General features: G+C 40.4%; 1 protein-coding gene across 1 annotated transcript in view; it reads right to left on the bottom strand.

Moving 5' to 3' along the window:
• LOC145392702 (malonyl-CoA decarboxylase, mitochondrial-like) overlaps positions 1 to 26,319 on the bottom strand; it is a 203,782-nt gene that overhangs the window by 146,981 nt on the left and 30,482 nt on the right. Inside the window, exons 2-3 of the mRNA XM_080267005.1 lie at positions 11,426 to 11,669; positions 2,213 to 2,347 (exon numbers count right to left, since the gene is read on the bottom strand). Coding sequence (XP_080123131.1) covers positions 2,213 to 2,347; positions 11,426 to 11,669 — 379 coding nt within the window. The remainder of the gene's footprint in view (positions 1 to 2,212; positions 2,348 to 11,425; positions 11,670 to 26,319) is intronic.

Raw genomic sequence — 26,319 nt, forward strand, 5'->3', positions numbered from 1 at the left:
ATTAAAGCATTAAATAAAGCCTTGTAACCAGTTAACCTGATTTATATGATTACCCATGATCGGCGTCGGAATATTGCCTTTTTTTTGTTTGTTCGTTAAAGACTTATAATAAGAGAAAAATACATTTTTGTCTTGGTATCTTTACCTATTTGCTCAGGTTTGCTGTAATGGTTTGCAACTTGTAGAAAACTGTGAAAACTTTCGGGAAGTGAACGAAAATCTGGGACATGACCTTGACTTCATCGTCTCATGTATCATCTGTCAGTTCACCACCGGCTATCGTGATGAGTGGATGTACGATTTTTTCGCTCGTGGCCATGCCTAACCACACATAGTTACACCCATTATCTCGACCCAGACAGAAAATACAACCTTTTTCCTCCCTTGCAAAACACAAACAACCACCCTGTTTACGAGACAGCAATATATATTGCGAAAATAACAAGGTAAAATGATAAAGATGAACGTAAAATGATTGAGAAAGATGAACATGTTATGACGAAAGAAATACGTTTTCCCTGTCTGTAAACGTATTTATTTCTGCTTTGTATCTGTATTCGTAATAATTAGACTTATTGTTACTTCTGAAACTGCATTACGATTCTATTTTTAGCCATTCTTGTGGTGTGGGAGCTGGAAGTTGTGACACAACTTCCTTATTGCTAATCGGACTGACCCTCCACTTTATTCTCACGTGGCAGAGTCTAGCCTTGGAGGACGTGCAGTTTTCTCATTTAGGACTGAAAATTCAACTCTTTCGCTCCCTTTTCCAAGCATGGGCACAACGATAACGTAAAAAATAACTCGAAACTGCCATAAACATATATCAAAAAGGTGAAAATGTATTCATAACATTTTTTTTTTCCAGCCATTCCTAACAGATTATGTACTGAAATCATTCGATATCACAGTACTGCATTTCTAAGTTAAATATGTACTGTTCTGGTATGTACTTGTAAGTTAAAGCACTGGTACCAGTTAACCTAATTTATTACCTATGATCGGCGTCGGAATGTTTCCTTGTGTTTACGTACAGTATTTGTGTGTTGAAGTTTTGCTCAGGAGTACTGTATTTGTGAGTTATAACATTAAATAAACCATCTAACCACTTAAAGTGCTTTCTAGTGACAGATAACAGCAAAACAACACATTTGGGGGGTCTAGGGAGCAAAATACGGAGTAGTTTAAATATATGCGATTTCGCACCTAACACGGCACGGTAGGAACGAAACCCTCGTGTTCCGTGCGAGTTACCTGTATTGTATTTATTGTGATGAGGCAATGTGGCAGTAACCCCATTTTGAATGAAAAAAATCTTGTGGTTTGGTAGTTAGAGGAGGCGATTTCTGCCGTGCTGGGCTATTTCCTACGTCAGATGGGCAAAAAACACCTTGTCTTCTCTTAATGTGTTCTCCGGGCTGGGAGTAACTATGGACATGCAGTTTGTTGCAAATGATTGTAGAAATATTGAAGTTTGTCTGATAAAAATTTCAGCTTTTAAGATTTAGGATAAGTGGGTTAAAACACAAGTTGAAAACACATCATGTTTTTTCCCATTTCCTGTTTCATCATGGTATATGAGAGAGGGGGGTGTGAGTTGGGAGCAGGGCAGTGAGATGGCGGGGGACAGGGCGACTTGGAGGCGATTTGTTTGTGGCCACCCCAAACGGGATTGAGGTGTCTGGCAATAGATAGATAGATAGATCATGGCCGCCACAGTCAAGGGGTTAAGCTACTAAAGGGTTAGTCACCATTATCAGGGAATACACGGTCCATGACATTACCCAGGTTATCATGGTTATCTCCCCCTAGTGTTACACTACATAGTTGTTTTACCTACCAGCCTACAAGAGATGGTCACCTTAGCTGAGTGGTGTTAGTTGCCTGAACCAGGATTCAAACTACAACACTGTAAAGCTGGAGGCTTTGTAGCTAGCAAAGTTAACCAGTAGGCCACCAAAGTGGTTAGGTAAGTGGTATATAACACTATTGTGCCTCAAAACTCCATATATAATTCACTAAGAAGGGAGCTGCTAGAAGCCTGGCTTTCTATAGTACAGCCATTTAGTGACGAAGTTTTTTCAGAAAGTGCCCAACTGTGCAAAAGAGACTGTTACACCAAATACTGAATCTGACATGACAATTATTATGTGTTATGAAAGGTGTGCTAAAATTTCTATTAAGTATGACTGCAATAATCAATCATGTCTACCTGTGGTTTCTGTTGAATAAGCTGCTCCACAACACTATGATTTGTTGAGAATGCTGTTGCCATGTAGACCAAAAACTCTGAGCGTTCGTCTGTTCCCAGCTTTGAATAATAATAGCACATGTCACGCATATCCTCCTGGAAAGATTATATGGTTCAATACCAAAGTACAACAACACATAAGGAACTGCAAAGATACTATTACAACAAATACAGTAACAAAATTATAATACATCATTACATCATTACATAATGTAACAATCTCAGTAAATAACACTGCAACATTTACATGATGCACTTAAGAAAACAGCTTCACAATCTGCTGTTGCAGCTGTTGCTCAACCTCAATCTGCCTGGCCCAGCAGAACCACTGACCACAGGTAAGCAACTACTACTATGAAGATGTTTCATACAATCCCTATACTACTGATGTGTTTGTGCCTCAGTGTGGCATGTGCTGTGCAGTACTCCATTATGTGGACCTATTCTACAAACAGGACAAGTGTCATCTGTGATTCCACCTACTCAACTCTAAGCTGGTAAAGAAAGAGGGCTGAGTGATATCCTGATCTAAACCCAGCTAGGTGAACTCGAGCGATTCTGTTTAAGAATATCACTGTTGGATGACGTTGGAAGAGAGGCTTATAGCACTGTATTCTGATCAAGATGTTGGACTGCCTTTCACATGGAATGACTATGTAGGTGTTTTTTTAGCAATAATGTTGGAATGTCGGGAGGTCGGATGATAGTGTAGACAGTATTTAAGAATACCACTGATGTATGATGCTGGAAGCGAGGATTCTAGTACAGTATTCAGATCGAGGTGTTGTATTACCTTTCCTAGGGAGGTAGGTGTTTCTTCAGTGATAACGTTGGAATACCAGGAGGTGGAATGTTGCTGAAGAAGGTCTCGTAGTGTTTGTGTGGCAACTGTTTTATTTTAATTGTGTTGTGTGTCTCTTGTCATGTAATGACAGGAGTGTTCTGTTTCTGCACAAGCTGCCATATAGAACTGTGTCTCTCTTATCAAGATATTTTGCAACAGATAGGACTTTAGTTTCAAAGTATGAGTAAGTTGTGGGAGTGGCACTGGTGCAGCCAGTGATGATGTGCAGAGCACTGTTTTCCAAGGTCAGCAAAGGCTGTAGTGGGTGTTGAGACAGGTGCGGCACCCAAGCCATGGACACACAGAACATCACTGATCTGATATGTTGTTTGTTGAGCAAGGAGAGTGTCGTTTTTTATTGTCCAAAGTCCATCCCTGTAACTGCCCTGAACATGCCAAGTCTGGAGGTGCACCATCTCTTGATGTCTGGTATTTATTCCTCAAAGGTGAATCCAGTGCCATATTTCACTCGAGATTTTAGTGAAGGGTGTGATGTGTGCTCATGCTTGCTATGGTAATGAGTGTGGTGGTGGAGTGATCATCAGCCTGCTTTCCTTGATCCATGCCTGAAATGTGCTTAGGTAGTCTTGTTCCAATGTACTGGCCATTTCCATGTGATGTGTAGAATTATGGTAATGTCATCTGAATATCAGGTAATGTTTGTGGGCAGCTGGGATATGGGAATATCAAGTTCAGTTATCTTGGATGGCATTTTAACTAGTATTATATACCTGCACGAAGAAGAGTGTGTTGGGTCCTTGCTTCACCTGAAATATAATGATGATTGTTCCACATTTCCAAATGTTGGGAATGTTATATGCACATATATAGTTACTGATGTTTCTGACGGCCTAGATGGTATGTGGTCCTAAATATTTCAAGTGTAGGTTGCAGATGCCTCATGCCCTGTGCTTGTAGAGCTTTTCTGTTTCCTGGGTAATGTTATGCTTCTGTTCTGGAGTGAAGGGAGTTACACTGCGCTCGAGTGTCAGGGACTGCCTATACAGGGAAGACTCTTTCCGACTTGGTGCATGATGGTTGTAAGGTGATTTTTGTTTATACAGTGGTGCACAAGTATGTGTGCCTGTTCTTTATAGGATGGGATGTGTTGGGTGTTAGAGGTGACAGCAGCATGCGTGTTGGAGATGATGGCAGCATGGGTCTTTGAGGTGCTTGATTTAATGATGCTGTTCAGTGTTTTGTAGAGCCAAGCTGAGCCTTTTTACAAAGGCTTTCCAATTTTCCATTTTCTTTGTGTTAAATTTCATTTATTATGTCTTGTGATGGTGTCCTGTGTGTGTGTGTATGTGTGTGTGTGTGTGTGTGTATGTGTGTGTGTGTGTGTGTGTGTGTGTGTGTGTGTGTGTGTGTGTGTGTGTGTGTGTGTGTGTGTGTGTGTGTGTGTGGGTGTGTGTGTGTGTGTGTGTGGGGGTGGAGTTGTGTACGAATGAGCTGCATTCTTATCGTCCACCTTTAGTCGGCGGAGCGATAATGTTTTTGCCTGCCTCTGTGTGTGTGTGTGTGTGTGTGTGTGTGTGTGTGTGTGTGTGTGTGTGTGTGACATTTCCCTCTATGTAATTCACCGGGTCAGTCAGGCTGCCAAAGGTCAACTAGTTTTTACTGTCCACCTTTAGCACCATTAAATTTTATGAACGGCTTGAGCTATCAACATTAAACCTTCAGGGTATCAAGATATGGCCAAAATCTTGGACGAGTTCGAAAATGGACACTCAGGGTCATGGTCAAGCTCACCAAAATGACTGCCAAATGTCAACTAGTTTTTATCGCCTGCCTTTAACACCATTATGTGAACGGCTTGAGCTATGAACATGAAACCTTCAGGGTATCAAGATATGACCTAAATCTTGGACTTGGCCTACAGCATATTCTGGCGGGCGATTAGCATTCGGCTTCCAAATGCTTTTCTTTCATTTTATGAGACAAACAAACTCTCACGTAAAATTTAGGTAGAAATGCCTTCTGTTGCTTTGAGAAAATGGGCATTTGTTTGCATTAAGTATGTTGTTAAATTTTGTGATGTGCCTTACAATGTTGATGATGGATGTGTTCTCTTGTATGCTAAAGTGTTGTTCTTTGAAGAACTTCACTGAGTCTATTTTTTTTTTTATTTTTAAGTGACGTGTCATCACTCTTGTTTGGAGATTATTCCTGTGGTAATCATGACAACTGAAGGGAATTCGGATTCTGTATGCCAGGTGGTGATGTGTGAAAGTGTGGACAAACAGAATATAATGTATGAGAAGGAGGGGGAGCAGTGTGCTTGGTGAAGGTAGGTGTACTGTGAGGTGCCACTGAGAAGGTACTTGTTGCTGAACCTGCTGCAACGTTGAGGCCTAAGTGGCTTTTTATCACCCATCTTTAAAAGGTAGAGCTATAATGTTTTTGCCTGCCTCTAAGTGTGTGTGTGTGTGTGTTCCCATTATATCTCATGAACAGCTTGAGCTATCAACATGAAACCCTTCAGGGTATGAAGATATGGCTAAAATCTTGGCCACGTTTGAAAATGGGTACTCGAGGTCAAGGTCACCAAAATGGCTGCCAAAGGTTAACTAGATTTTATAACCTGTTTTTAGCACCATTATATCTCGTGAACAGCTTGAGCTATCAACATGAAGCCTTCAGGGTGTCAAGAGATGGCCAAAATCTTGGACAAGTTCGAAAATGAGCACTGGGGTTAAGGTCAAGGTCACCAAAATGGCTGCCAAAGGTCAACTAGTTTTTATCAACCACCTTTAGCACCATTATTTCTCATGAATGGCTTGAGCCATAAACATGAAACCTTCAGGGTATCAAGATATGGTCAAAATCTTAGACTTGGCTAACAGCACATTCTGGCAGGTGATTAGCATTTGGCTCCTGAATACTTTTCTTTCATTTTCACTGCGATTGTACCAGGCAGTGTAAAAATTAGTGTTAGATTCCCCAGTTTGTGTTATGGGAAGGAGCTGACAGCTGTATTGCATTGGTACAGAATAAGAAGTGTCATGTTAATGTAAATGTTAAAAATGCTGATTTCTCATTGGACTTGAGTTGACAGTAACCACCTCTGTTTCTAATGTTTTGTTATTCTGGAATAGTCACTGCATTGTCTGTATTGTGTCTCTGTAATGGATGAATGTGCGAATGACGTGCTGAGGCCTCCAACATAGATATCAGTTTTGTCTGAGGATGTGTGAAAGAGGTCGTGTGTGTGTGTGTGTGTGTGTGTGTGTGTGTGTGTTCTTACCTAATTGTATCTTTACAGGAATGAGTCAAGCTCGTACTGTCCCATGTCTTAAACCATATTTATCGTATATATCCTTAAATTTGTGAATTGTTTTGGCACACACTATTTCATTCGGTAGTGCATTCCATTGATCAATTGCTCTGTTTGGGAAACTGAATTTCCTTACATCTTTATCACCTCTCTTCTTATGCAGTTTTTTTGCAGTGTCCTCTTGCTGATGCTTCCCCGTATGTTAAGTAATCATTTATGTCTATTTTCTCCTTCCCTGATATGCACTTATATAGCATTATCATGTCATCTCTTTTCCTTCTCTCCTGTAGTGTTGGTAGATTCAGTTTATTTAGTCTTTCTTCGTAGCTTAGATCCCTTAAGCTTGGTATCCATCTTGTAGCGGCCCTTTGAACTTTTTCAATCATGTCTATGTGTTTTTTGAGATGAGGACTCCAGACTACTGATGCATATTCTAGGGTTGGTCTAATGAATGATGTTATTATCCTTCTTAGCATGTCTTCATTTATGTATGTGAATGCTATTCTCATATTTGCAAGCAGTGTATACATGTTCCGTACCTTCTCGCTGATGTGGTCAGCCGGAGACAGTCTGTTATTGATAATCACACCTAGGTCTTTCTCTCTTTCTGATGTGTATAGGGTTTTATTTCCTAACTTATAATCCCAATCAGGTCTTTTTCCACTTTTACCAAACTTGATTACATGACACTTGTCCACATTGAATTCCATTTGCCATGTACTACTCCATTCATGAAGTTTATTTAATTCTTCTTGTAGCTCCCTACAAAAGTCTGTGCTAGTAATTCTCCTTTGTATTTTTGCATCATCTGCAAACATATTCAGATAGCTCTCATTTCCAGTGTTACTGTTTATATCATTAATATACACTAAAAACATGATTGGTGCCAGCACTGAACCCTGTGGTACTCCACTAGTCACTTCTTTCCATGATGAGTAGTTTCCTCTTAGTACTGTTCTCATTTCTCTTTTTATGAGAAAGTCTTGCACCCAACAAAACAGTCTGCCTCGAATTCCTCCTTGATGGTACAGTTTCCATAAAAGTCTTTGGTGTCTTACTGTGTCAAAAGCTTTCTTGAAATCTAAATAGATACTGTCCACCCATCCTTCCCTTTCCTGTATTGTGTTTGTTACTCTGACATAGTAGCTCAACAGATTAGTAACACATGATTTTCCTTTTCTGAAACCAAACTGTCTTTCTGTTATCATATTGTGTTCTTCTAGATGATTTACCCATGCTTTTCTTATAAGCTTTTCTAATACCTTGCTTACAACACTGGTCAGTGATACTGGTCGGTAGTTGAGTGGATTTTGTCTATTTCCTTTCTTGAATAAGGGGACAATATTTGCTTTTTTCCAAATATCAAGTAGTTTCCCTTGACTCAAGGATTTCTTGAAAATTAAAAATAATGGTTTACTTAACTCCTTTGCACATTCTCGTAGTACCCAACATGAAATTTCATCAGGACCACTTGCTTTTCCTCTGTCTAATCTACTTAACTCCTCATGTATTACTTTTTCTGCTATTTGTATATCTGGTAGTATGTGTGGACATGCATGTTCCACATAGTCCCTCTCAAAATTTTTTTCTTCTATAAAAACAAATTGGAAATTCTTATTTAGTGCTTCACAAATATCTTTCTCTTATGTATAAGTGATTCCCTCGTCCGTAATGGATTGTATTATATCTTTTACTTTGGTTTTGCTTCTGATGTAGCTGTAAAACAGCTTTGGTTGATCACTACTTTTATTTATTATATCCTCTTCAACCTGTTTTTGGGCTTCCCTCCTTATTCTTGTATAATCGTTTCTTGCCTGTTTGTAATTATTATACACCCTTTCATTATTGTGTCTTCTGTATCTATTCCACAACAAATCTCTTCTTTCTTTTGATTATTTACATTCTGTATTGAACCATTTCTGTATTCTCTTATCTGCTTCTTTGTGCTTTGGGATGTACTTCTGGACTCCTATTTCATAAAATTCACAGAATTTTTTATATACAGCATTTAAATCTTGTCCTCTAAGCTCATTTTCCCAATCAACTTCTAAGGAATACTTCTTTAGGTCTTGATAATTTCCCTTTTTATTGTTTAGGCTCTTTTTGTAACTTTCATTGCTGTTAACTATGTCATATGCTATCCTGAAGTTATAATTTAGTACTGCATGATCGCTTTTGCTGAGTGGAGGGTGATATATTAAACTGTCAATATCATTTTCTTGCCTAGTAAATATTAGATCTAGCACTGAAGGTACATCAAGTCCTCTTTTTCTGGTGGTTTCCCTCACATGTTGCGTTAGGAAAAACTCTTGCACGAGATCCAGGAGATTTTGGTCCCAACAGCTTTCTTGGCTAATTATATCTAGAGTATTCCAATTTATATTTGTATTAAAATCCCCAGTTAGTATAATTCTTTCCAATTTCTCTTCCATTTTATGTAGTAAAGATCTTAAACTCTGAATTGTACTCTCTGCCAGGTCCTCATATTCATCTCTTTCCCATGTGTTTGATCTGGGTGGCATGTACAAATTGGCTACAATTACTTTACCTTCAGATGTGTTGATCTCTACTGCAATCAGTTCTACTTGTGATGGTATATCTAGTTTTATTTCATTGACTTTTAGATTTTTCTTAGTTAATATTATAATTCCTCCTCCTTTTTTTAAATTTCTATCTCTTCTCCATATATTGTACTCCTCTAAGTTTAGTATGTCATTGGATATCCCTGGTGTTAATTTTGTTTCAGTTAAGCATATTATTTGTGGTTCATTTTCTCTGACATAATCATTCATCTCTAGTAATTCAGATACCATTCCATCCACATTTGAGTACATCAGCTTTATCATCTTGTCTATATACTTGTCATGACATGGTTTTACTACCTTCCTCCTTTTTATTCCATCCTGTTTGTGTACCACTTTCGTACCTGCAATCCTATTACTTTGTAAAAAAATTTCTTCTTCTCCTCTTCTGATCTTCCCTCATTTTCTGTTTTTGCTTCCTCCCTTTTCTCTTTCAGTAATTCCAGTTCCTCTTGTGTTAGGCATCTTTTTATCCATACATTTTTGAACTCCTCTTTTTCCATAAGATTCTTTGCATTTTTTAGTATCTCTTCCACAGTCTTTACACTCTGGAAAGTCACCTTTAGAGGTCTTGCCTTGCTTTTCTCGTATTTCCCTAACCTTTTGTGTTCCTCTATGTCTTTACTACAGATTTCCTCTGATACTTCTTTCAGTAAGCTCATTACATTTGCCATCTCCTTTTTGTCTCTTGTGATCTTGTTTTTTACTTCTTCCTCTTCTATACCAGTGATTACTATAGATTTGTTTATATCTACTGAATCTCTGACTAACTTTGGATTGTTTTGGATTATTCTTTTCACTTCCTGTTTAATGCTTTTTTCCTCCACCCTTGTTTCTAAGTCTTTCTTTACTTTCACCATTTCAGCATACGTGGTTTCCACATCATTTTTGTAGCTTTGCACAGCTTCATGCACCTGTGTTATCTTCTCCTCAATATCACTGCTCTGGTCTATAAGACTGCTTACTTGCCTAATTGTCTCTGTGTCATTTTTGAACTCTTCCATAACACTCTCGTGATTGACTACTGTACTTGCCATTTCACTCATTTCCTTCCTAAGTGTACTCAATTCCACCGTTAGTTCACTGATGGTTGTATCTTTCTTGTTGGCCTCCCTTCCTAGTTTTTCTATTTCTTCCTTTTGCAAGTGCATCTGCTTCTTTATTTCATAAATTTCATTTTTGAAAGCCATTTCTAGTTTGTGTAGACGTTCAACCAGTCTATTGTGAGTCTCCACTTCAACCAGTTCTTGGTAGAAATCATCATTTTGCTTTCTACCTTTATCCCTTTTCTTTTCCAAATTTGCTTTACTAAAGTATGTATCCATTTTGCAATACTAAAAGTACAGAGCATGTACTTACATTCCCCGTGCTGCTGTAGTCTAAACAAACCTCAGCTGACTCAGCGCATTCTTTCGTCCTGGTTTTCTTTTCTGTTTGAACAAGTCTTGTTTAAACTTTTTTTTTTTTTCTTTTAATAATGAAAAATCATTTAGTCTAACCTGGTACAGAGCTTGACTCATACAAAGATACTAATTTAGGTAATGCCACTGGCCGTGCTGGTTCGGTACGGAGCGCCGATGTCGCATGTCTGCCTCGATTGACTCCCTCTGTGTGTGTGTGTGTGTGTGTGTGTGTGTGTGTGTGTGTGTGTGTGTGTGTGTGTGTGTGTGTGTGTGTGTGTGCACGTGCGTGTGTGTAAGAGAGAGAGAGAGAGAGCTGTGATTCTTGTAAGAGTACAATGTGTATGTTGTGTTTGTGAAGAAATTCTTCAATTTGTGGTATTCTGGAATGGAGTCACTGACACCCACTTGCAAAACTGTATGTTTAAGTTATGTTGCATCTTTGAAGAGGTGTACATCAAGTGTGGATCTGTGTTTAAGCCGATGTGTTTGTGCACAGGGACTGAGTCGTGATGGCAGTGGTTGTGTGAGCAGGGGGTTGTTGGATCAGGTGGACAGAACTCTGTTTAGTGTGATGGGAAATGTGTTTGTGGAAGTGCTGCAACTGTCACATACCCACATGCTGTGATGTTGTCTGGTACTTGTAAGCATGATGCATGTGGTGCTGATCCATTCTCTGCAAGAACTGCACTGAATGGATCCACATGTTCACTTAGTGCTCATGGTGTGTAAAAAGCAAATTGGGCAAATGTGTCATGTTTGGGAACCGGAACTGTTCTCAAGGTTCCTGGCAAGCAGGTGAAGGAGGGAAGCGACTGCCAGAGAATCATTTCCCTTCCTGTAAAAATAATGTAGGGAGCAATTGCCTTCAAGCAGGAGATGGCACTCCACTAAGATGACTGAGGTCAGGACACAGGGATGAGTGGGGAGATTTTGTTCCCAAGATGAAGTCACAGTGACTGCCCCTCTTCACCTAAGGTGCACAGTGCCACCACAAGTAGGCTTCCCTCCTGCACCTTCATAATTAGTGAGACTATCTAACAACAATATCCTTAAACAAAGTGAACTCACATCAATAGCAAGCACACTTGTCTTGGTATCTCGTTTGGACACTGCTCTGCAGAGGGCATCCTTAGTGGCCTGGATCAATCCGGAGGGTGAGTTAGGTGTTGGGGGGGAGGAAGGTGGAGATGGCATAGGGGAAGGTACAAAAAATCGGTCATTTGAGGCACTCAATGAGCCAAGGGATATTGGAGACAGACTGATCCCTCGCCGCACTATGGGAACTGGGGACGAAGGGTTGCTGATGCTTGGTCTGAAACAAAAACAAGTACTGGTACAGTAATACCTCCAGTTTTATGGTTAACTCATTTTGTCAGAGTACTGTGCAACAAAGAACAATACTATACCTATACAAGAAAACTGCTATAAAGGCTTCAATTACTTTAAACCACTGCCAGTCACCCTTTCTACCCTAATACCTCCTCTATGCAGTATGGTACCTTAAGAGCCCTGCCAACATACAAATGTCATAACAATGTACAGTACTATGCTGTAGTGTCCTGTACACACACACACACACACACACACACACACACACACACACACACACACACACACACACACAAAACAATAAACACACCACACCACACCAGGACCTGAAGCGGTGGCGTCTTCATCAAGGGTCTACCCCCAAGAGGCTGTCGAAGAGAAGAGGAGGACAGCATGGGGGCGAAACCACCGCAAACCCCTCCGGCCCCTCACAGGGCTCGAGTACCTGGGAGTGGCTTCGGTCGCCCGGGCAAGCACCACACCTCCCAACACAACAACACCGTTTTTTCTACACCGAGAAATGACTCCCCGGCTGTCATTTCTCGATGACTTCTTCTAGCCGGGGACATTGAGAGCAATCCAGGACCCACCAACAAATACATATGTCCAACATGCTCAAAACCTATCACATCGAGCCGACAGACAAAGGCTTCAGTTCAGTGCAATTCCTGCAACAACTGGACCCATTACACCTGCACAACACTTAAATCCAGAAAACATTACACAAACACCTGGACCTGTTCCTTATGCTCCTTCCCCCCACCCATCAACCTCCCTTCCAATCCTACTCCTACTTCCTTCACACCTCCACAGCCAAACCCACCGATACTTCCTGCACCATCCAGTCCCCCAACTCCTCCCATTCCAACCCATCCTAATCCACCTCAATCCTTACCTCCATCACAACCTCCTTCTACCCCTTCCCCTCCACCCACACCACCTTCCCCCCGTGCTGCAGCAGCCAACACACATCGCACACACAACATAAACATCCTTCAGTTAAACATAGATGGCATAAACACCAAAATATATGAACTCACACAATTCATCAAACAACAGAACATACACATTGCCATCTTACAAGAAACAAAACTACACAGAGCAAAGAAAACACCGACATTTCAAAACTTCACCACCATTCGACAAGACCGGGCTGACGGTGGTGGCGGTGGACTCATCACCCTGGTACACAAATCCATCAACTTTGCAGATACCAGTGCACACACAAAGTCACTTCTCCCCTCACAGGACACCACAACAGAAATACAATCAATCAAAATATGCACTGGTAACAAATCACACATAACAATGGCTAACACATACATTCCCCCCCAATCGTCCCCCACAGTACCACACAATTACTCTCCACAGATACACCATATCACTAACATATCCAACATCATCCTGGGTGGTGATTTCAATGCCAAGTCATTGGCCTGGCATGTCAACAACCCTGACACAGAAAGAGAGCTGGTACTACAATCCCAGACAGATCATCTCTTCATACTAAACAGTCTAGACCAACATACCCGTATCCCACACCAAGCCGTCTTCCACCCATCATCTCCAGACATCACCTGCTCCCCAAACCTCACCCCCACTACATCATGGAGAGTGGTCAAAACCCTAGGTTCTGATCACCTCCCAATCATCATCACTACCAAAACCAGAATCACCCCAGATGGCCACAAACACACATACACTAATTATAAGAGAGCCAACTGGGAGGCCTTTGTAACTGAAACAGAGCAACATTTCGAAACACTAAACAGTACATCCATCACAAACATCAACACCGCTGTGAACACTTTCAATACAATCATACAAAATGCAGACAAAAGACACATCCCCAGAGGCAACAGAAAGAAACAAAATCCCAACTTCACACCAGAAATTCAAGGCCTCATCAGACAACAGAACACACTGTGACACTCCCCAACACCCCATACACAAGACACCATACAGCAAATACAAGAACTCAACACTCAGATAAACAATAAAATATTAGAACAGCAAACACTAAACTGGAAAAATTACCTCCAAACACCTGACCACAAAACAAACACCAGTAAACTCTACAAAACACTAAACACCATCACACTTTCCAACAGCAACACCACACAATCACACGCTGCCATCACAACAACAGACACCATACCCTCAAACAAACAACAAGCAAACATTCTCATCAATCACTTTTCACAAGTCAGCCATCTAAACCACCATCCTGAAGACCGACATATCATCCGATGTAAGAGACAGTTCCCCACAGACCCAGACTACGCACCTTTCACTTACAACCAGACGAAGCACATCATTAACAACTTCAAGCACTCATCTGCCTGTGGACCATACAACATAAGCAACATTCACCTTAAACACCTAGGACCACAAGGCATACAAGCACTCACCAACATATCAAACTACAGCTACTCACACAACATAATACCCAACATCTGGAAGCATGGCAATATCATCACTATCCCTAAACCCAACAAAGACCCCACGTTACCCTCCTCACATCGCCCCATCACACTCCTCTGCACCCCCTCTAAAGTCACTGAACGACTGGTACTACAACTAGTCACACCTCACATTCCCCTAGCCCAGTCACAACATAGCTTTAGGCCACTACACTCCACAAACACCCTTCTTACAGACCTTACACAGAGAGTTTTCAATGGCATGAATTCAGCTAGGCCACCACATAGAACACTCCTAGTCACATTAGACATTTTCAAAGCTTTTGATGCCATCCCCCGCCACAACCTCACAAACAAGATACTCAACACAAACATGCACAATAACACAAAAAGATGGCTGGCAAACTACTTAGCAGGCAGATGTGCACACGTAACATTTGCCGGTCAGTCTTCTAACATCAGAAACTTCACAAACGGCATCCCCCAAGGATCTGTTTTGTCCCCTACACGCTTTAACCTATACATGCATGACGTACCCACACATCACAGATACACATAGCTTCCTATGCAGATTACATAACACTTACATGTACGCACCAAAACGCAAACACAGCTGCACACATCATTCAACCTTACCTCAACACACTACATGAATGGTTCACCACAAACAGGCTCAAAATAGCGCCCAGCCAAATCTACAGTGACTCTTCTCACAAACTGGACAGCAGAGCACAGTCACACACACGAGCAGCCGGAGAGAGAGGTCGTCCCAGGCATCGCTCCTAACCTTGAGTAGTTTCAGGAATTTTGTCTGTCCTGTCTCCTAGGGTCTTTCTTTAAATTTAAAATAATGAAAGTTGGTAGACTACCAAAAATGTAAAGATTTGTTGGCAATAGTATACATGAATGTTTGTGGCTTATTCGGTAACAGCTGTTTAGGTACTTTACCGGTACGTTAAAGATGGCCGAAAATGTAAACAATGAGGGAATGGAATTTCAAGGATTTGATGCTAATACTAATGTCATGGACCTGGTGAAAACATTAATTATGAGGATTAGTGAACTCGAAAAAAAGTAGAGAATCTAGTGATAAAGGATGTGTCAGGAAATACGGAAACCACCATACAGAGTCTAATCCAGTCCAACGAAACAGCCAATGAAGAGATTAAGAATTTGAAGAGGGAGAATGTTGAACTGAGGAGGAAACTTGAAGAGAGTACTAATAAAACGGAGAAGGTGAGTAATGTACTAGAACAACACAAGGCAAAGTGGGCACACGTAGAAGAAGAACAGAAAGAAGTGGTCAGCTTAAGAGAGATCATCCAGGAAGAAAGGGAAATGAACAAGAAAGAAATGGAAGAAAATGTAGTGAAAATACTGAAGAAAAAAGAGAAAATAGTGAGAGAAACTGTAGAAAGGAACAGATGTGTGGTAGTATTTGGAAACAGGGAAGAGGAAGAAAAGGTTAGGTTCGCAAGACTCGAGAAAGACACGAACATGGTGAGAGGAATATTAGGCAAGATTGACCCCGAAGGAGACAAGTGGGTAAAAGAAATTGAGGAAGTAAGGAGGATAGGGCCTTATAAGAAAGGGGAAACAAGACCAATGAGAGTCAAGTTTACATCAGAAAGTGTAATAAATGAGATACTTAAAGTGACCTGGAAATTAAGCAAAGAGGCGGGGATGGAAAATATTATAATAAGAAAAGATCTGAATGAAGAAGAAAGAGAAGTTTTAAAATCATTAAAGGAAGAAGTAAAGGAAAAAAATGATAAGAGGACAGAGGAAGAACGTAATACTTTTTTTTGGAGAGTATTGGATATGAAAGTAAGGAAATGGTATTTAAGGAAATAGAAGTGAAGGAAACTAGGGGGGATGGTTGTGAAAGATCAGAAGTTGAAGAAGTGGTACGGACAGAGAGTAGGAGAGAAGAGGGTATTAATAATGTCAAAAATAATTTGAAGGTGATATATACTAATGTTGATGGTTTCATATCGACAAGGATCGAAATTAATGATTTCTTGAGAGAACATGAACATGATGTCATGTGCCTTGTAGAGACCAAATTAAGAGAAGATATTGATGTTCATTTGGGAGATGGTAAATACAAACTGTGGAGAAAAGACAAGAAAGAAAAAAAGGGAGGAGGAGTGATGATAGCAGTGAAGAACAACATAAATGTAGATACTGTGGAAATGGGAGAAGGCAGGGCTGAAGTGATATATATGAAATTAGAAACTGGAGAGAATGTTAAGAGAGATATGGCGGTAGTGTATGTTCCCCCAAAGACGAGAGCATGGAAGGATGACGAATACCATGAGATGTTGTCAGATATGGCTAGCTAATTGCAAAAAATAATTGAGAAAAGCAATAATATAATTTCGGTGGGTGACTTTAATTGTAAAGAGGTGAACTGGGAGGAATGGTACTCGGGAGGCGGTGAGGATTCGTGGGGTACTATGTTATTAAATATAATAATGAATAATGTGATGACGCAGTGGGTCAAAGAAGAGACACTGTTTCGAGGTGAGGACACACCAGCAAGGTTAGATTTACTGTTCACCAAAGAACCCGATGTAATAGAATCATTGGAATATCTCTGTCCTTTGGGAAAAAGTGATCACGTGGTCATTGAGTTCCAGATGTTAATAGGAAACGTCGAGCCAAGAGACGAGCTTCATAGACAGGGAAGATACAACTTTGGCAAAGCAAATTTTACAGGATTGAGAAACTTTTTTGAAAATGCGGATTGGAGAAAATTCAGAGAAACAAGAGAGATACAGAGGAAGTGGGATATCTTTCTAGACCTCTATAATTTGGGAGTGGAAAAATTTGTACCAAGAGTAAGAGGGAAAGAAAACAGGAAAAAGGAGTGGTTTAATGGAAGGTGTATGATAGCCAAAAAAGAGAGAGATAAGGCGTGGAACAATTGGAGAAAGAGAGGTAACGACAGAACAAAGGAAGAATATAAAAGAACAAGAAACGAATATACAAGAATACGTAGGGAAGAAGAAAGGAATTATGAAAAAGGTATAATTGACAAATGCAAGGATGAACCCAAACTGTTTTACAGATTTGTTAATGGCAAACTGAAACAAAAGGAAGGAATCACCAAGCTGAAAGTAGATGGAGAGGTCTTTAAGGATGCGGCAATGCAAGCAGAAATAATGAACAAACGTTTCCAGTCAGTTTTCACTAAAGAAAAGGAGCTTGTGGAAGGGGAGGGAGTGATTAGAAATGTTCCGGTGATGAAAGATATAAAAGTGGAGGTACATGAAGTGTATAAATTACTGGAAACTCAAGATGTAAGGAAAGCCCCAGGACCTGATGGAATTTCTAATTGGTTACTGAAGGAATGCAGAGAACAACTGGCGGATAAAATTCACAGCTTAATTGTATGCTCACTGGAAGAGGGGAAAGTGCCAAAAGAATGGAAGAGGGCAAATGTGGTACCAATTTACAAGGGAGGAAACAGGGAAGAACCCCTGAATTATAGGCCAGTGTCTCTAACCGGCATGGTCGCAAAATTGTGTGAGAGAATCCTGAAAGACAGATGGATAAAATATCTGGAAGAGATGAATATTTTGGCTGAATGTCAGTTTGGATTCAGAAGTGGAAGGTCATGTGTTTCAAACTTGTTGAGCTTTTACTCAAGAGCGACTGATGTGCTACAGGAGAGAGATGGTTGGGTGGATTGTGTGTACTTAGACTTAGAGAAGGCCTTTGACAAGGTACCTCATAAGAGACTAATGTGGAAACTAGAATATATAGGAGGACTAAAGGGGAAACTTCTGGAATGGATGAGAGACTTTTTGAGAGACAGACAAATGAGGACAGTAATAAAGGAAAAGATGTCTGGATGGAGGGAAGTAACAAGTGGAGTCCCTTAAGGCTCAGTGTTGGCGCCAGTAATATTCCTGATTTACGTAAATGATATGGTAGATGGAGTGAACAGTTATGCGAGTCTGTATGCTGATGATGTAAAGATCTTGAGGAAGATAGAGGTTGAGGAGGATTGTAAAATACTGCAGGAGGATTTGGATAGGATACACAATTGGAGCCGGACGTGGGAAATGAAATTTAATGTAAAGAAATGTAAAATATTGGAAATGGGTAAAAGTACCAGGAGACCATCACTGAATTATTTTTTGGGTAATGAATTAATCACAAAAAGGAGAGAAGAGAAAGATTTGGGAGTGCTGGTCCAAGATAGTTTGTCACCAGAAAAGCACATTAACAAGATAGTTGGAGAGACTTATAAGCTCTTGACTAACATAAGAGTAGCATTTCATTATATGGATGAGGAAATGATGAAAAAATTGATAGTGGCCATGATCCGCCCCAGGTTAGAATATGCAGCGGTAGTGTGGTCCCCACACAAAAAGAAAGATATAAACAAGATTGAGAGAATACAAAGAACAGCAACCAAGATGGTCCCCAGTCTGACAGACCTGTCATACAGAGAGAGACTGGAAAAACTGGATTTGCCTTCGTTAGAGGAAAGGAGAAAGAGGGGAGACATGATTGCGGTGTTCAGGACCATGGTGGGAGTAGATAAAATTGACAAAGAAGATCTGTTTGTATGGGATAAGAGAGCAACAAGAGGACATGGAATGAAATTGAAAAAGTCAAGCTGCTTGAAGGATATCAAGAAATATAGCTTTCCTTACAGAAGTATAGACTTATGGAATAGCCTGGACAAAGAGATCGTCCAGTCTAAAAACTTAAACGAGTTTAAAGTTAAATTCGACTTATTGAGAAACAGCGACGGAAACCCACGAGCATAGTACATTCCGTGTATATCACAATTAGGTATATTCTTAAATATTTGAAACGACTTAGACAAAGAGGTGGTGCATGAGAAAAACATTCATGTGTGTAAAGGTAGACTTGATAAATGTGGATATGGAGACAGGACAACACGAGCATTGCTCAATTCCTGTATACTACAAATAGGTAAATACAAATAGGTAAATACATCCCACATCTCACCATAAACAACACCACCCTACCACACACACACACACACACACACACACACAAAATCCTTGTTGTAACATACAATACATCAATGTCATTTAAACAACACATCACAAACATTAAAAATAAAATAACACAAAGACTCAATGCTTTGAGGTCACTTGCCCATACAACATTCGGACACAACAAAGAAACCATCACCACAGTATACAAACAATACAATACATTCAGTGATGAATTATGCAAGCCCTGTCTGGGCTTCTAACCTCACCAAAACACACTACAACACTCTACAGACCATACAGAACAAGGCCCTAAAAATAATCACAGGCTGCACAGCTACTACACCCACAGACCACCTACATCAAGAAACCAAAGTCCTCAAAGTCAAGGATCACCTAGACATGAGAGACACCCAGTTTCTCGCTGCAGCCTCCACAAACCCACAACATCCACTACAGTACATGGCAGGACATCCACCCACACCAAGGAACATCAAAACAACACCCAGCACACGATACCATACACAAATACTGTCATCTCTCCCCCCTCGCCCACCTCAGACCAGCTTCCAGAAGCATATCTACACTCAGATCACTCGCTGCTCCATTCAGTCACTTAAAGACAACACACAGCTGCATGCAGGGCCTCCTGACATCCACCCTTCTGAATCCTATCTTCCTCGTGAGGACAGGGTCCACCCGGCCAGGCTGAGATGTGGGCACCATCCAGCCCTCTTAAGCTACCAGAAGAGGCTGGATAACTCCGTTGCTGATGCCTGTCCAGGATGCAAAACAGCACCCCATACTATTAAGGACATTATGGAAGTCTGCATTGCACACAATCACCTATGCTAACAACAACATACACTCTTTGAGAGCTCTGTGGGAAAGCCCGGTCTTGGCCATGGCCTTCCTAAGGGACTCGGGGCTGTTCGGCCAGACTGCCTAGGGAACAACTACTACTACTACTACATCTACTACACCACACCACACACACACACACACACACACACAAACACACATTAATTCCCCAACAAGACTGGCAGGTTTGGAGGTGATGTTTACATGGATCCTGCTATTCCCCAACCAGACTGGCAGACTTGGTGATGTTTACATGGATACTGCTACTAATTCCCCAACCAGACAGGCAGGTTTGGTGATGTTTACATGGATACTGCTATTAATTCCCCAACTAGACTGGCAGGCTTGGTGATGTTTACATGGATCCTGTTATTAATTCCCCAACCAGACTGGCAGGCTTGGTGATGTTTACATGGATCCCACTATTAATCCAACCAGCCTTGCAGGTTTGGTGATGTTTACATGGATCATGCTATTCATTCCCCAACCAGACTGGCAGGTCTGGTGATGTTCACATGGATTCTGCTACTCTCAGTCATGAACTATATGACCCTTTTTCTCTCATATTTCTCAAAATGGATCATTTAATATTCCTAACCATCAAGTTGTCCTAATGAATAAAAAACTTCTCATTGGTCATGCAGCAATCCCTGTTACAGTACGGTCTTCATAAAACACGAGATATGCTATGCAGAACCTCGTGCTAAATCACGTTCGTGCTGAAATGTGATACATATTTACAAGTAAAAAAGAGGGTTGAGTTCTAAGAGCCCCATATTTTTTCTTTTAAAATATATACTGTACATCAAGACAGGTTTCTACAAATATGTCTGCTTTAAGACACCCGAGGCAGTGCGTTTACAAACAATCTCACTGACTGGACACATCAATGCATCCCAACCTAACCTAACTAAGAAGTTTTGTCCCCAATACCCCTAGTAATCTTAACACCAAGGAATGCAACTAAATCTAACCTTGAAAGCCCCCCCCCCCCCAATACCAACCAGGCAAAAACTTCTAATCAACACGAAAAATCGCTGCCCAGCATTGTGCATGCTGTATTTTGCCAAAAACTACTTTTGGCACTGTCATTTAAAAAAAAAAAAAAAAAAAAAAAAAAAAAAAAAGTCTGAAACTATTTTCGAGATCAGCATTAGCCATCAACAATAAAGGTAAAATAAAATACTGAAATTGTCAGCACGGAGTGATTGCATACACCTTCTCCAATAAACACGAATGCAGTAATCCTGAATACAGTGGAATTTCGAATTTCGGCTGGCATAGGTGCCTAAAAATTGCGCGAAATTCAAATAATCAAAATTTAAATGGAACTTCTTTTGGGAAAAATTAGTTTTGGGTCCGGGGCCTCCAAACCTAACTACGTAAAATCATGAATTTTTGCCCACACTCCCTGTAAACTTTATGAACTATAAATGTGGTAAAGTAACTGTAGTTCTCCATTGTATTGTCATACTGTCAGCAAGTGTATATCGCCTTGTCAGCAAGTGTACTGTATACTTGGTGTATTTCTGCCCTTTCCTGTATTGCCATTTCTCCTTTGGCTGCATTCATATTTTGACGGGGAATTATCTGACGGTGAATTGACGACGGTGAATTGTCTCAGAACCATATCTTCGTATGCTTCACATATGAATAAACGATGTTGATTTTCATTCTCTTCTTGACACATGTCACATATTAGGTTAGGTTCACATTTTTTCTTATAATTTTCCTTGACATCTAGCATTTTGATTCACATCAAAAATATTATCTTTGCTTGTTTTGGTTGGAGTCTGGCACTGAAAGCATAAAAAAACGCGATTTTGCATAAAAAAGTGAGCTAGGTGGACCACTGCAAAATGCATCGGAATTCAAATAATCGAATTGTAAACTGTCGAAATTCGAAATTCCATTGTAATAAACAACTCAACCAAGTAGTATAATTCATATGATAGTACCATTCACAAGAACTGAGCTCACATAATTATCTTACCCAACTTCTTATGTCAACATGTACTGTAGACTCTTCACATACCATAAGAGTCGAAGTTTCCCCATCAATTCGTAGTAGATATTGGCCACAAAGCCTTTTTTTTACACTTGCTGCACTAAATGTGAAAACATGAATTTTATTGCACCCACATCATTAACATTATCAATTTTTTATCACTTATCAACAAAGAAAGTACCAACATTGTAAACACACCCACTTTGTCCAACAATTTTATTTTTTCCTTAGGAATAAATGCTTTTCTTGTTCTTAACACTTTCAGGGTGCTTAGGCATTGTAACTAAAGTTAGTTTGGAACCACGTAGTAAGTACTCTGATATGAAATGAAGAGCAAGGAAATAAACAAATGCTTCTATCACAATGACAGTCAACACAACAACTGAGGAAGGCAGTGGCTGGCATAAGACATGGGTCACATGGGCTGGCTTAGGTCAAGGAACTCTGGCAGCAACCAACAAAAGCACAATGCATGAGTTGTAAACAAATGTAGCCATCTGAAAATCCAATACCAAAATGCACCCACTTTCCACTCAGTTTCTCCCATGCAACTGAGTGATACTATCATGTTACTGAATTAGTAATGGAGACTTAAATGTGTTTTATTGCAAAATCGTTGCTTCCCTTTATCTTAAATCAGGACTCTACTGTATTCTAGTTAATTTCATTTGAAATAAATCTCACAACACTAGCTATACTGACTTTTTACCACAACTGAATCAAAACTTAACCCTATCACTGATGTCTCATAACCAAGTGCAGAAAGCACAAAACAGTGTTTTAAACATGATGGTGTAACTGGAGGACCAGGCCTAAATAAGAACAGATCTGTGCATTTTGAATTCACCTATGGGGAATGGATCACCGCTGACATCATTAAAGTAGAATGGAGGAAGAAGAATAAAAGTATGGTTTCCACCTATGGTGGGGCACCTTGAATATAAACCTAATCACAGTAAAAGACAGTTTGTATGTGCACTTGGCCAACACTCTCACCTTTCCATCATGGGCCATCGCCTTCGTCTGGCACTCAAGAGTGCTAGAAGCGCAACAAGCAGAAACTAAGGATCCACTATGTACAATCACAGTGATTAGTTCAACACCACCATGTGAAGGGTAAGCATGGTGTTGTGGACCAGAGTTAGAGACAAGTAAACAGAAGTTGCAGGACTGAGGAAGAATGAGGGTGTGGGGAATGTACATCCAGGAAAGGCTTCATGGAAATGATACACTGTGTCACTCGGTGACAAAACATGTGGGGAGGTGGGAAGTGGTGCAAGCACTGGTAGTGATGGTGATGGTGATGGTGGGGGGGGGGGCGCAAGGTGAGCACAGGCCACAGTTGCAGACTGAGGAAGAATGAGGGAGCAGGGAGTGTATTTACCTATTTGTAGTATACAGGAATTGAGCAATGCTCGTGTTGTCCTGTCTCCATATCCACATTTATCAAGTCTACCTTTACACACATGAATGTTTTTCTCATGCACCACCTCTTTGTCTAAGTCGTCCCAAATATTTAAGTATTTACCTAATATACCTAATCGTGACATACACGGAATGTACTATGCTCGTGGGTTTCCGTCGCTGTTTCTCAATAAGTCGAATTTAACTTTAAACTCGTTTAAGTTTTTAGACTGGACGATCTCTTTGTCCAGGCTATTCCATAAGTCTATACTTCTGTAAGGAAAGCTATATTTCTTGATATCCTTCAAGCAGCTTGACTTTTTCAATTTCATTCCATGTCCTCTTGTTGCTCTCTTATTCCATACAAACAGATCTTCTTTGTCAACTTTATCTACTCCCACCATGGTCCTGAACACCGCAATCATGTCTCCCCTCTTTCTCCTTTCCTCTAACGAAGGCAAATCCAGTTTTTCCAGCCTCTCTCTGTATAACAGGTCTGTCAGACTGGGGACCATCTTGGTTGCTGTTCTTTGTATTCTCTCAATCTTGTTTATATCTTTCTTTTTGTGTGGGGACCACACTACCGCTGCATATTCTAACCTGGGGCGGATCATGGCCACTATCAATTTTTTCATCATTTCCTCATCCATATAATGAAATGCTACTCTTATGTTAGTCAAGAGTTTATAAGTCTCTCCAACTATCTTGTTAATGTGCTTTTCTGGTGACAAACAATCTTGGACCAGCACTACCAAATCTTTCTCTTCTCTCCTTTTTGTGATTAATTCATTACCCAAAAAATAATTCAGTGATGGTCTCCTGGTACTTTTACCCATTTCCAATATTTTACATTTCTTTACATTAAATTTCATTTCCCACGTCCGGCTCCAATTGTGCATCCTATCCAAATCCTCCTGCAGTATTTTACAATCCTCCTTAACCTCTATCTTCCTGAAGATCTTTACATCATCAGCAAACAGACTTGCATAACTGTTCACGCCATCTACCATATCATTTACGTAAATCAGGAACATTACTGGCGCCAACACTGAGCCTTGAGGGACTCCACTTGTTACTTCCCTCCATCCAGACATCTTTTCCTTTATTACTGTCCTCATTTGTCTGTCTCTCAAAAAGTCTCTCATCCATTCCAGAAGTTTCCCCTTTAGTCCTCCTATATATTCTAGTTTCCACATTAGTCTCTTATGAGGTACCTTGTCAAAGGCCTTCTCTAAGTCTAAGTACACACAATCCACCCAACCATCTCTCTCCTGTACCACATCAATCGCTCTTGAGTAAAAGTTCAACAAATTAGAAACACATGACCTTCCACTTCTGAATCCAAACTGACATTCAGCCAAAATATTCATCTCTTCCAGATATTTTATCCATCTGTCTTTCAGGATTCTCTCACACAATTTTGCGACCATGCTGGTTAGAGACACTGGTCTATAATTCAGGGGTTCTTCCCTGTTTCCTCCCTTGTAAATTGGTACCACATTTGCCCTCTTCCATTCTTTTGGCACTTTCCCCTCTTCCAGTGAGCATACAATTAAGCTGTGAATTTTATCCGCCAGTTGTTCTCTGCATTCCTTCAGTAACCAATTAGAAATTCCATCAGGTCCTGGGGCTTTCCTTACATCTTGAGTTTCCAGTAATTTATACACTTCATGTACCTCCACTTTTATATCTTTCATCACCGGAACATTTCTAATCACTCCCTCCCCTTCCACAAGCTCCTTTTCTTTAGTGAAAACTGACTGGAAACGTTTGTTCATTATTTCTGCTTGCATTGCCGCATCCTTAAAGACCTCTCCTTCTACTTTCAGCTTGATGATTCCTTCCTTTTGTTTCAGTTTGCCATTAACAAATCTATAAAACAGTTTGGGTTCATCCTTGCATTTGTCAATTATACCTTTTTCAAAATTCCTTTCTTCTTCTCTACGTATTCTTGTGTATTCATTTCTTGTCCTTTTATATTCTTCCTTTGTTCTGTCGTTACCTCTCTTTCTTCAATTGTTCCACGCCTTATCTCTCTCTTTTTTTGCTATCATACACCTTCTATTAAACCACTCCTTTTTCCTGTTTTCTTTCCCTCTTACTCTTGGTACAAATTTTTCCACTCCCAAATTATAGAGGTCTAGAAAGATATCCCACTTCCTCTGTATCTCTCTTGTTTCTCTGAATTTTCTCCAATCTGCATTTTCAAAAAAGTTTCTCAATCCTGTAAAATTTGCTTTGCCAAAGTTGTATCTTCCCTGTCTATGAAGCTCGTCTCTTGGCTCGACGTATATCCAGAAAAGGTTTCATGGAGGTGATACACTGCGTCAGTCGGTGACAAAACACGTGGGGAAGTGGGAAGTGGTGCAGGTGGTGGTGGTGGTGGTGGTGGTGGTGGGGGAGGGGAGGCGAGGTGAGCACAGGCCACAATGGCTGGTTGTGCAAAGGGTGAAAAGACTCGCAGGGGAAAACACGTTATTTCTACGTGTCTCTAGAACCTTCATTGGTCAATGCGGGGAATTGCTGTACCTCTCCTCCTTTTTTCAATGAAAGGAAGGCTAGAAACCCACAAAGACTGTTCCCCCCCATGAAAAAAAAAAAAAAAAAAAAAAAAAAGGATAATAGCCAAATTCAAGATCCGTTCATTCCAAAATGCTTGGACACACTGCGTTTAAAAGACTGGAGGTCATAGGCAGTATGAAATACAGACAAATAAAGACAGTTCCAGTGACAACCTGTTGCATACATGAAGGACTGGGAGTAATGGTTAACTCTTGCATTAGAGAGTTGGACATAAAAGGGATGAAAGTTTGCTGCTAGATGGGTGCTATGCACCTGCCATAGTGGTGGAGGGATGCAAGCAGACAGTTGAGTGATAACTGAAGTAGTGACAGTAATGAGACAAAAATGCAACAGTGGAGCAAAGAGACAGAGGTTGAAGGGAGCAACACATCA

This window comes from Coenobita brevimanus, chromosome 23 (genome assembly GCF_032717465.1).
Source record: "Coenobita brevimanus isolate Jiangsu-jjx chromosome 23, ASM3271746v2, whole genome shotgun sequence".
In the NCBI taxonomy this organism is placed as follows: Eukaryota; Metazoa; Arthropoda; class Malacostraca; order Decapoda; family Coenobitidae; genus Coenobita; species Coenobita brevimanus.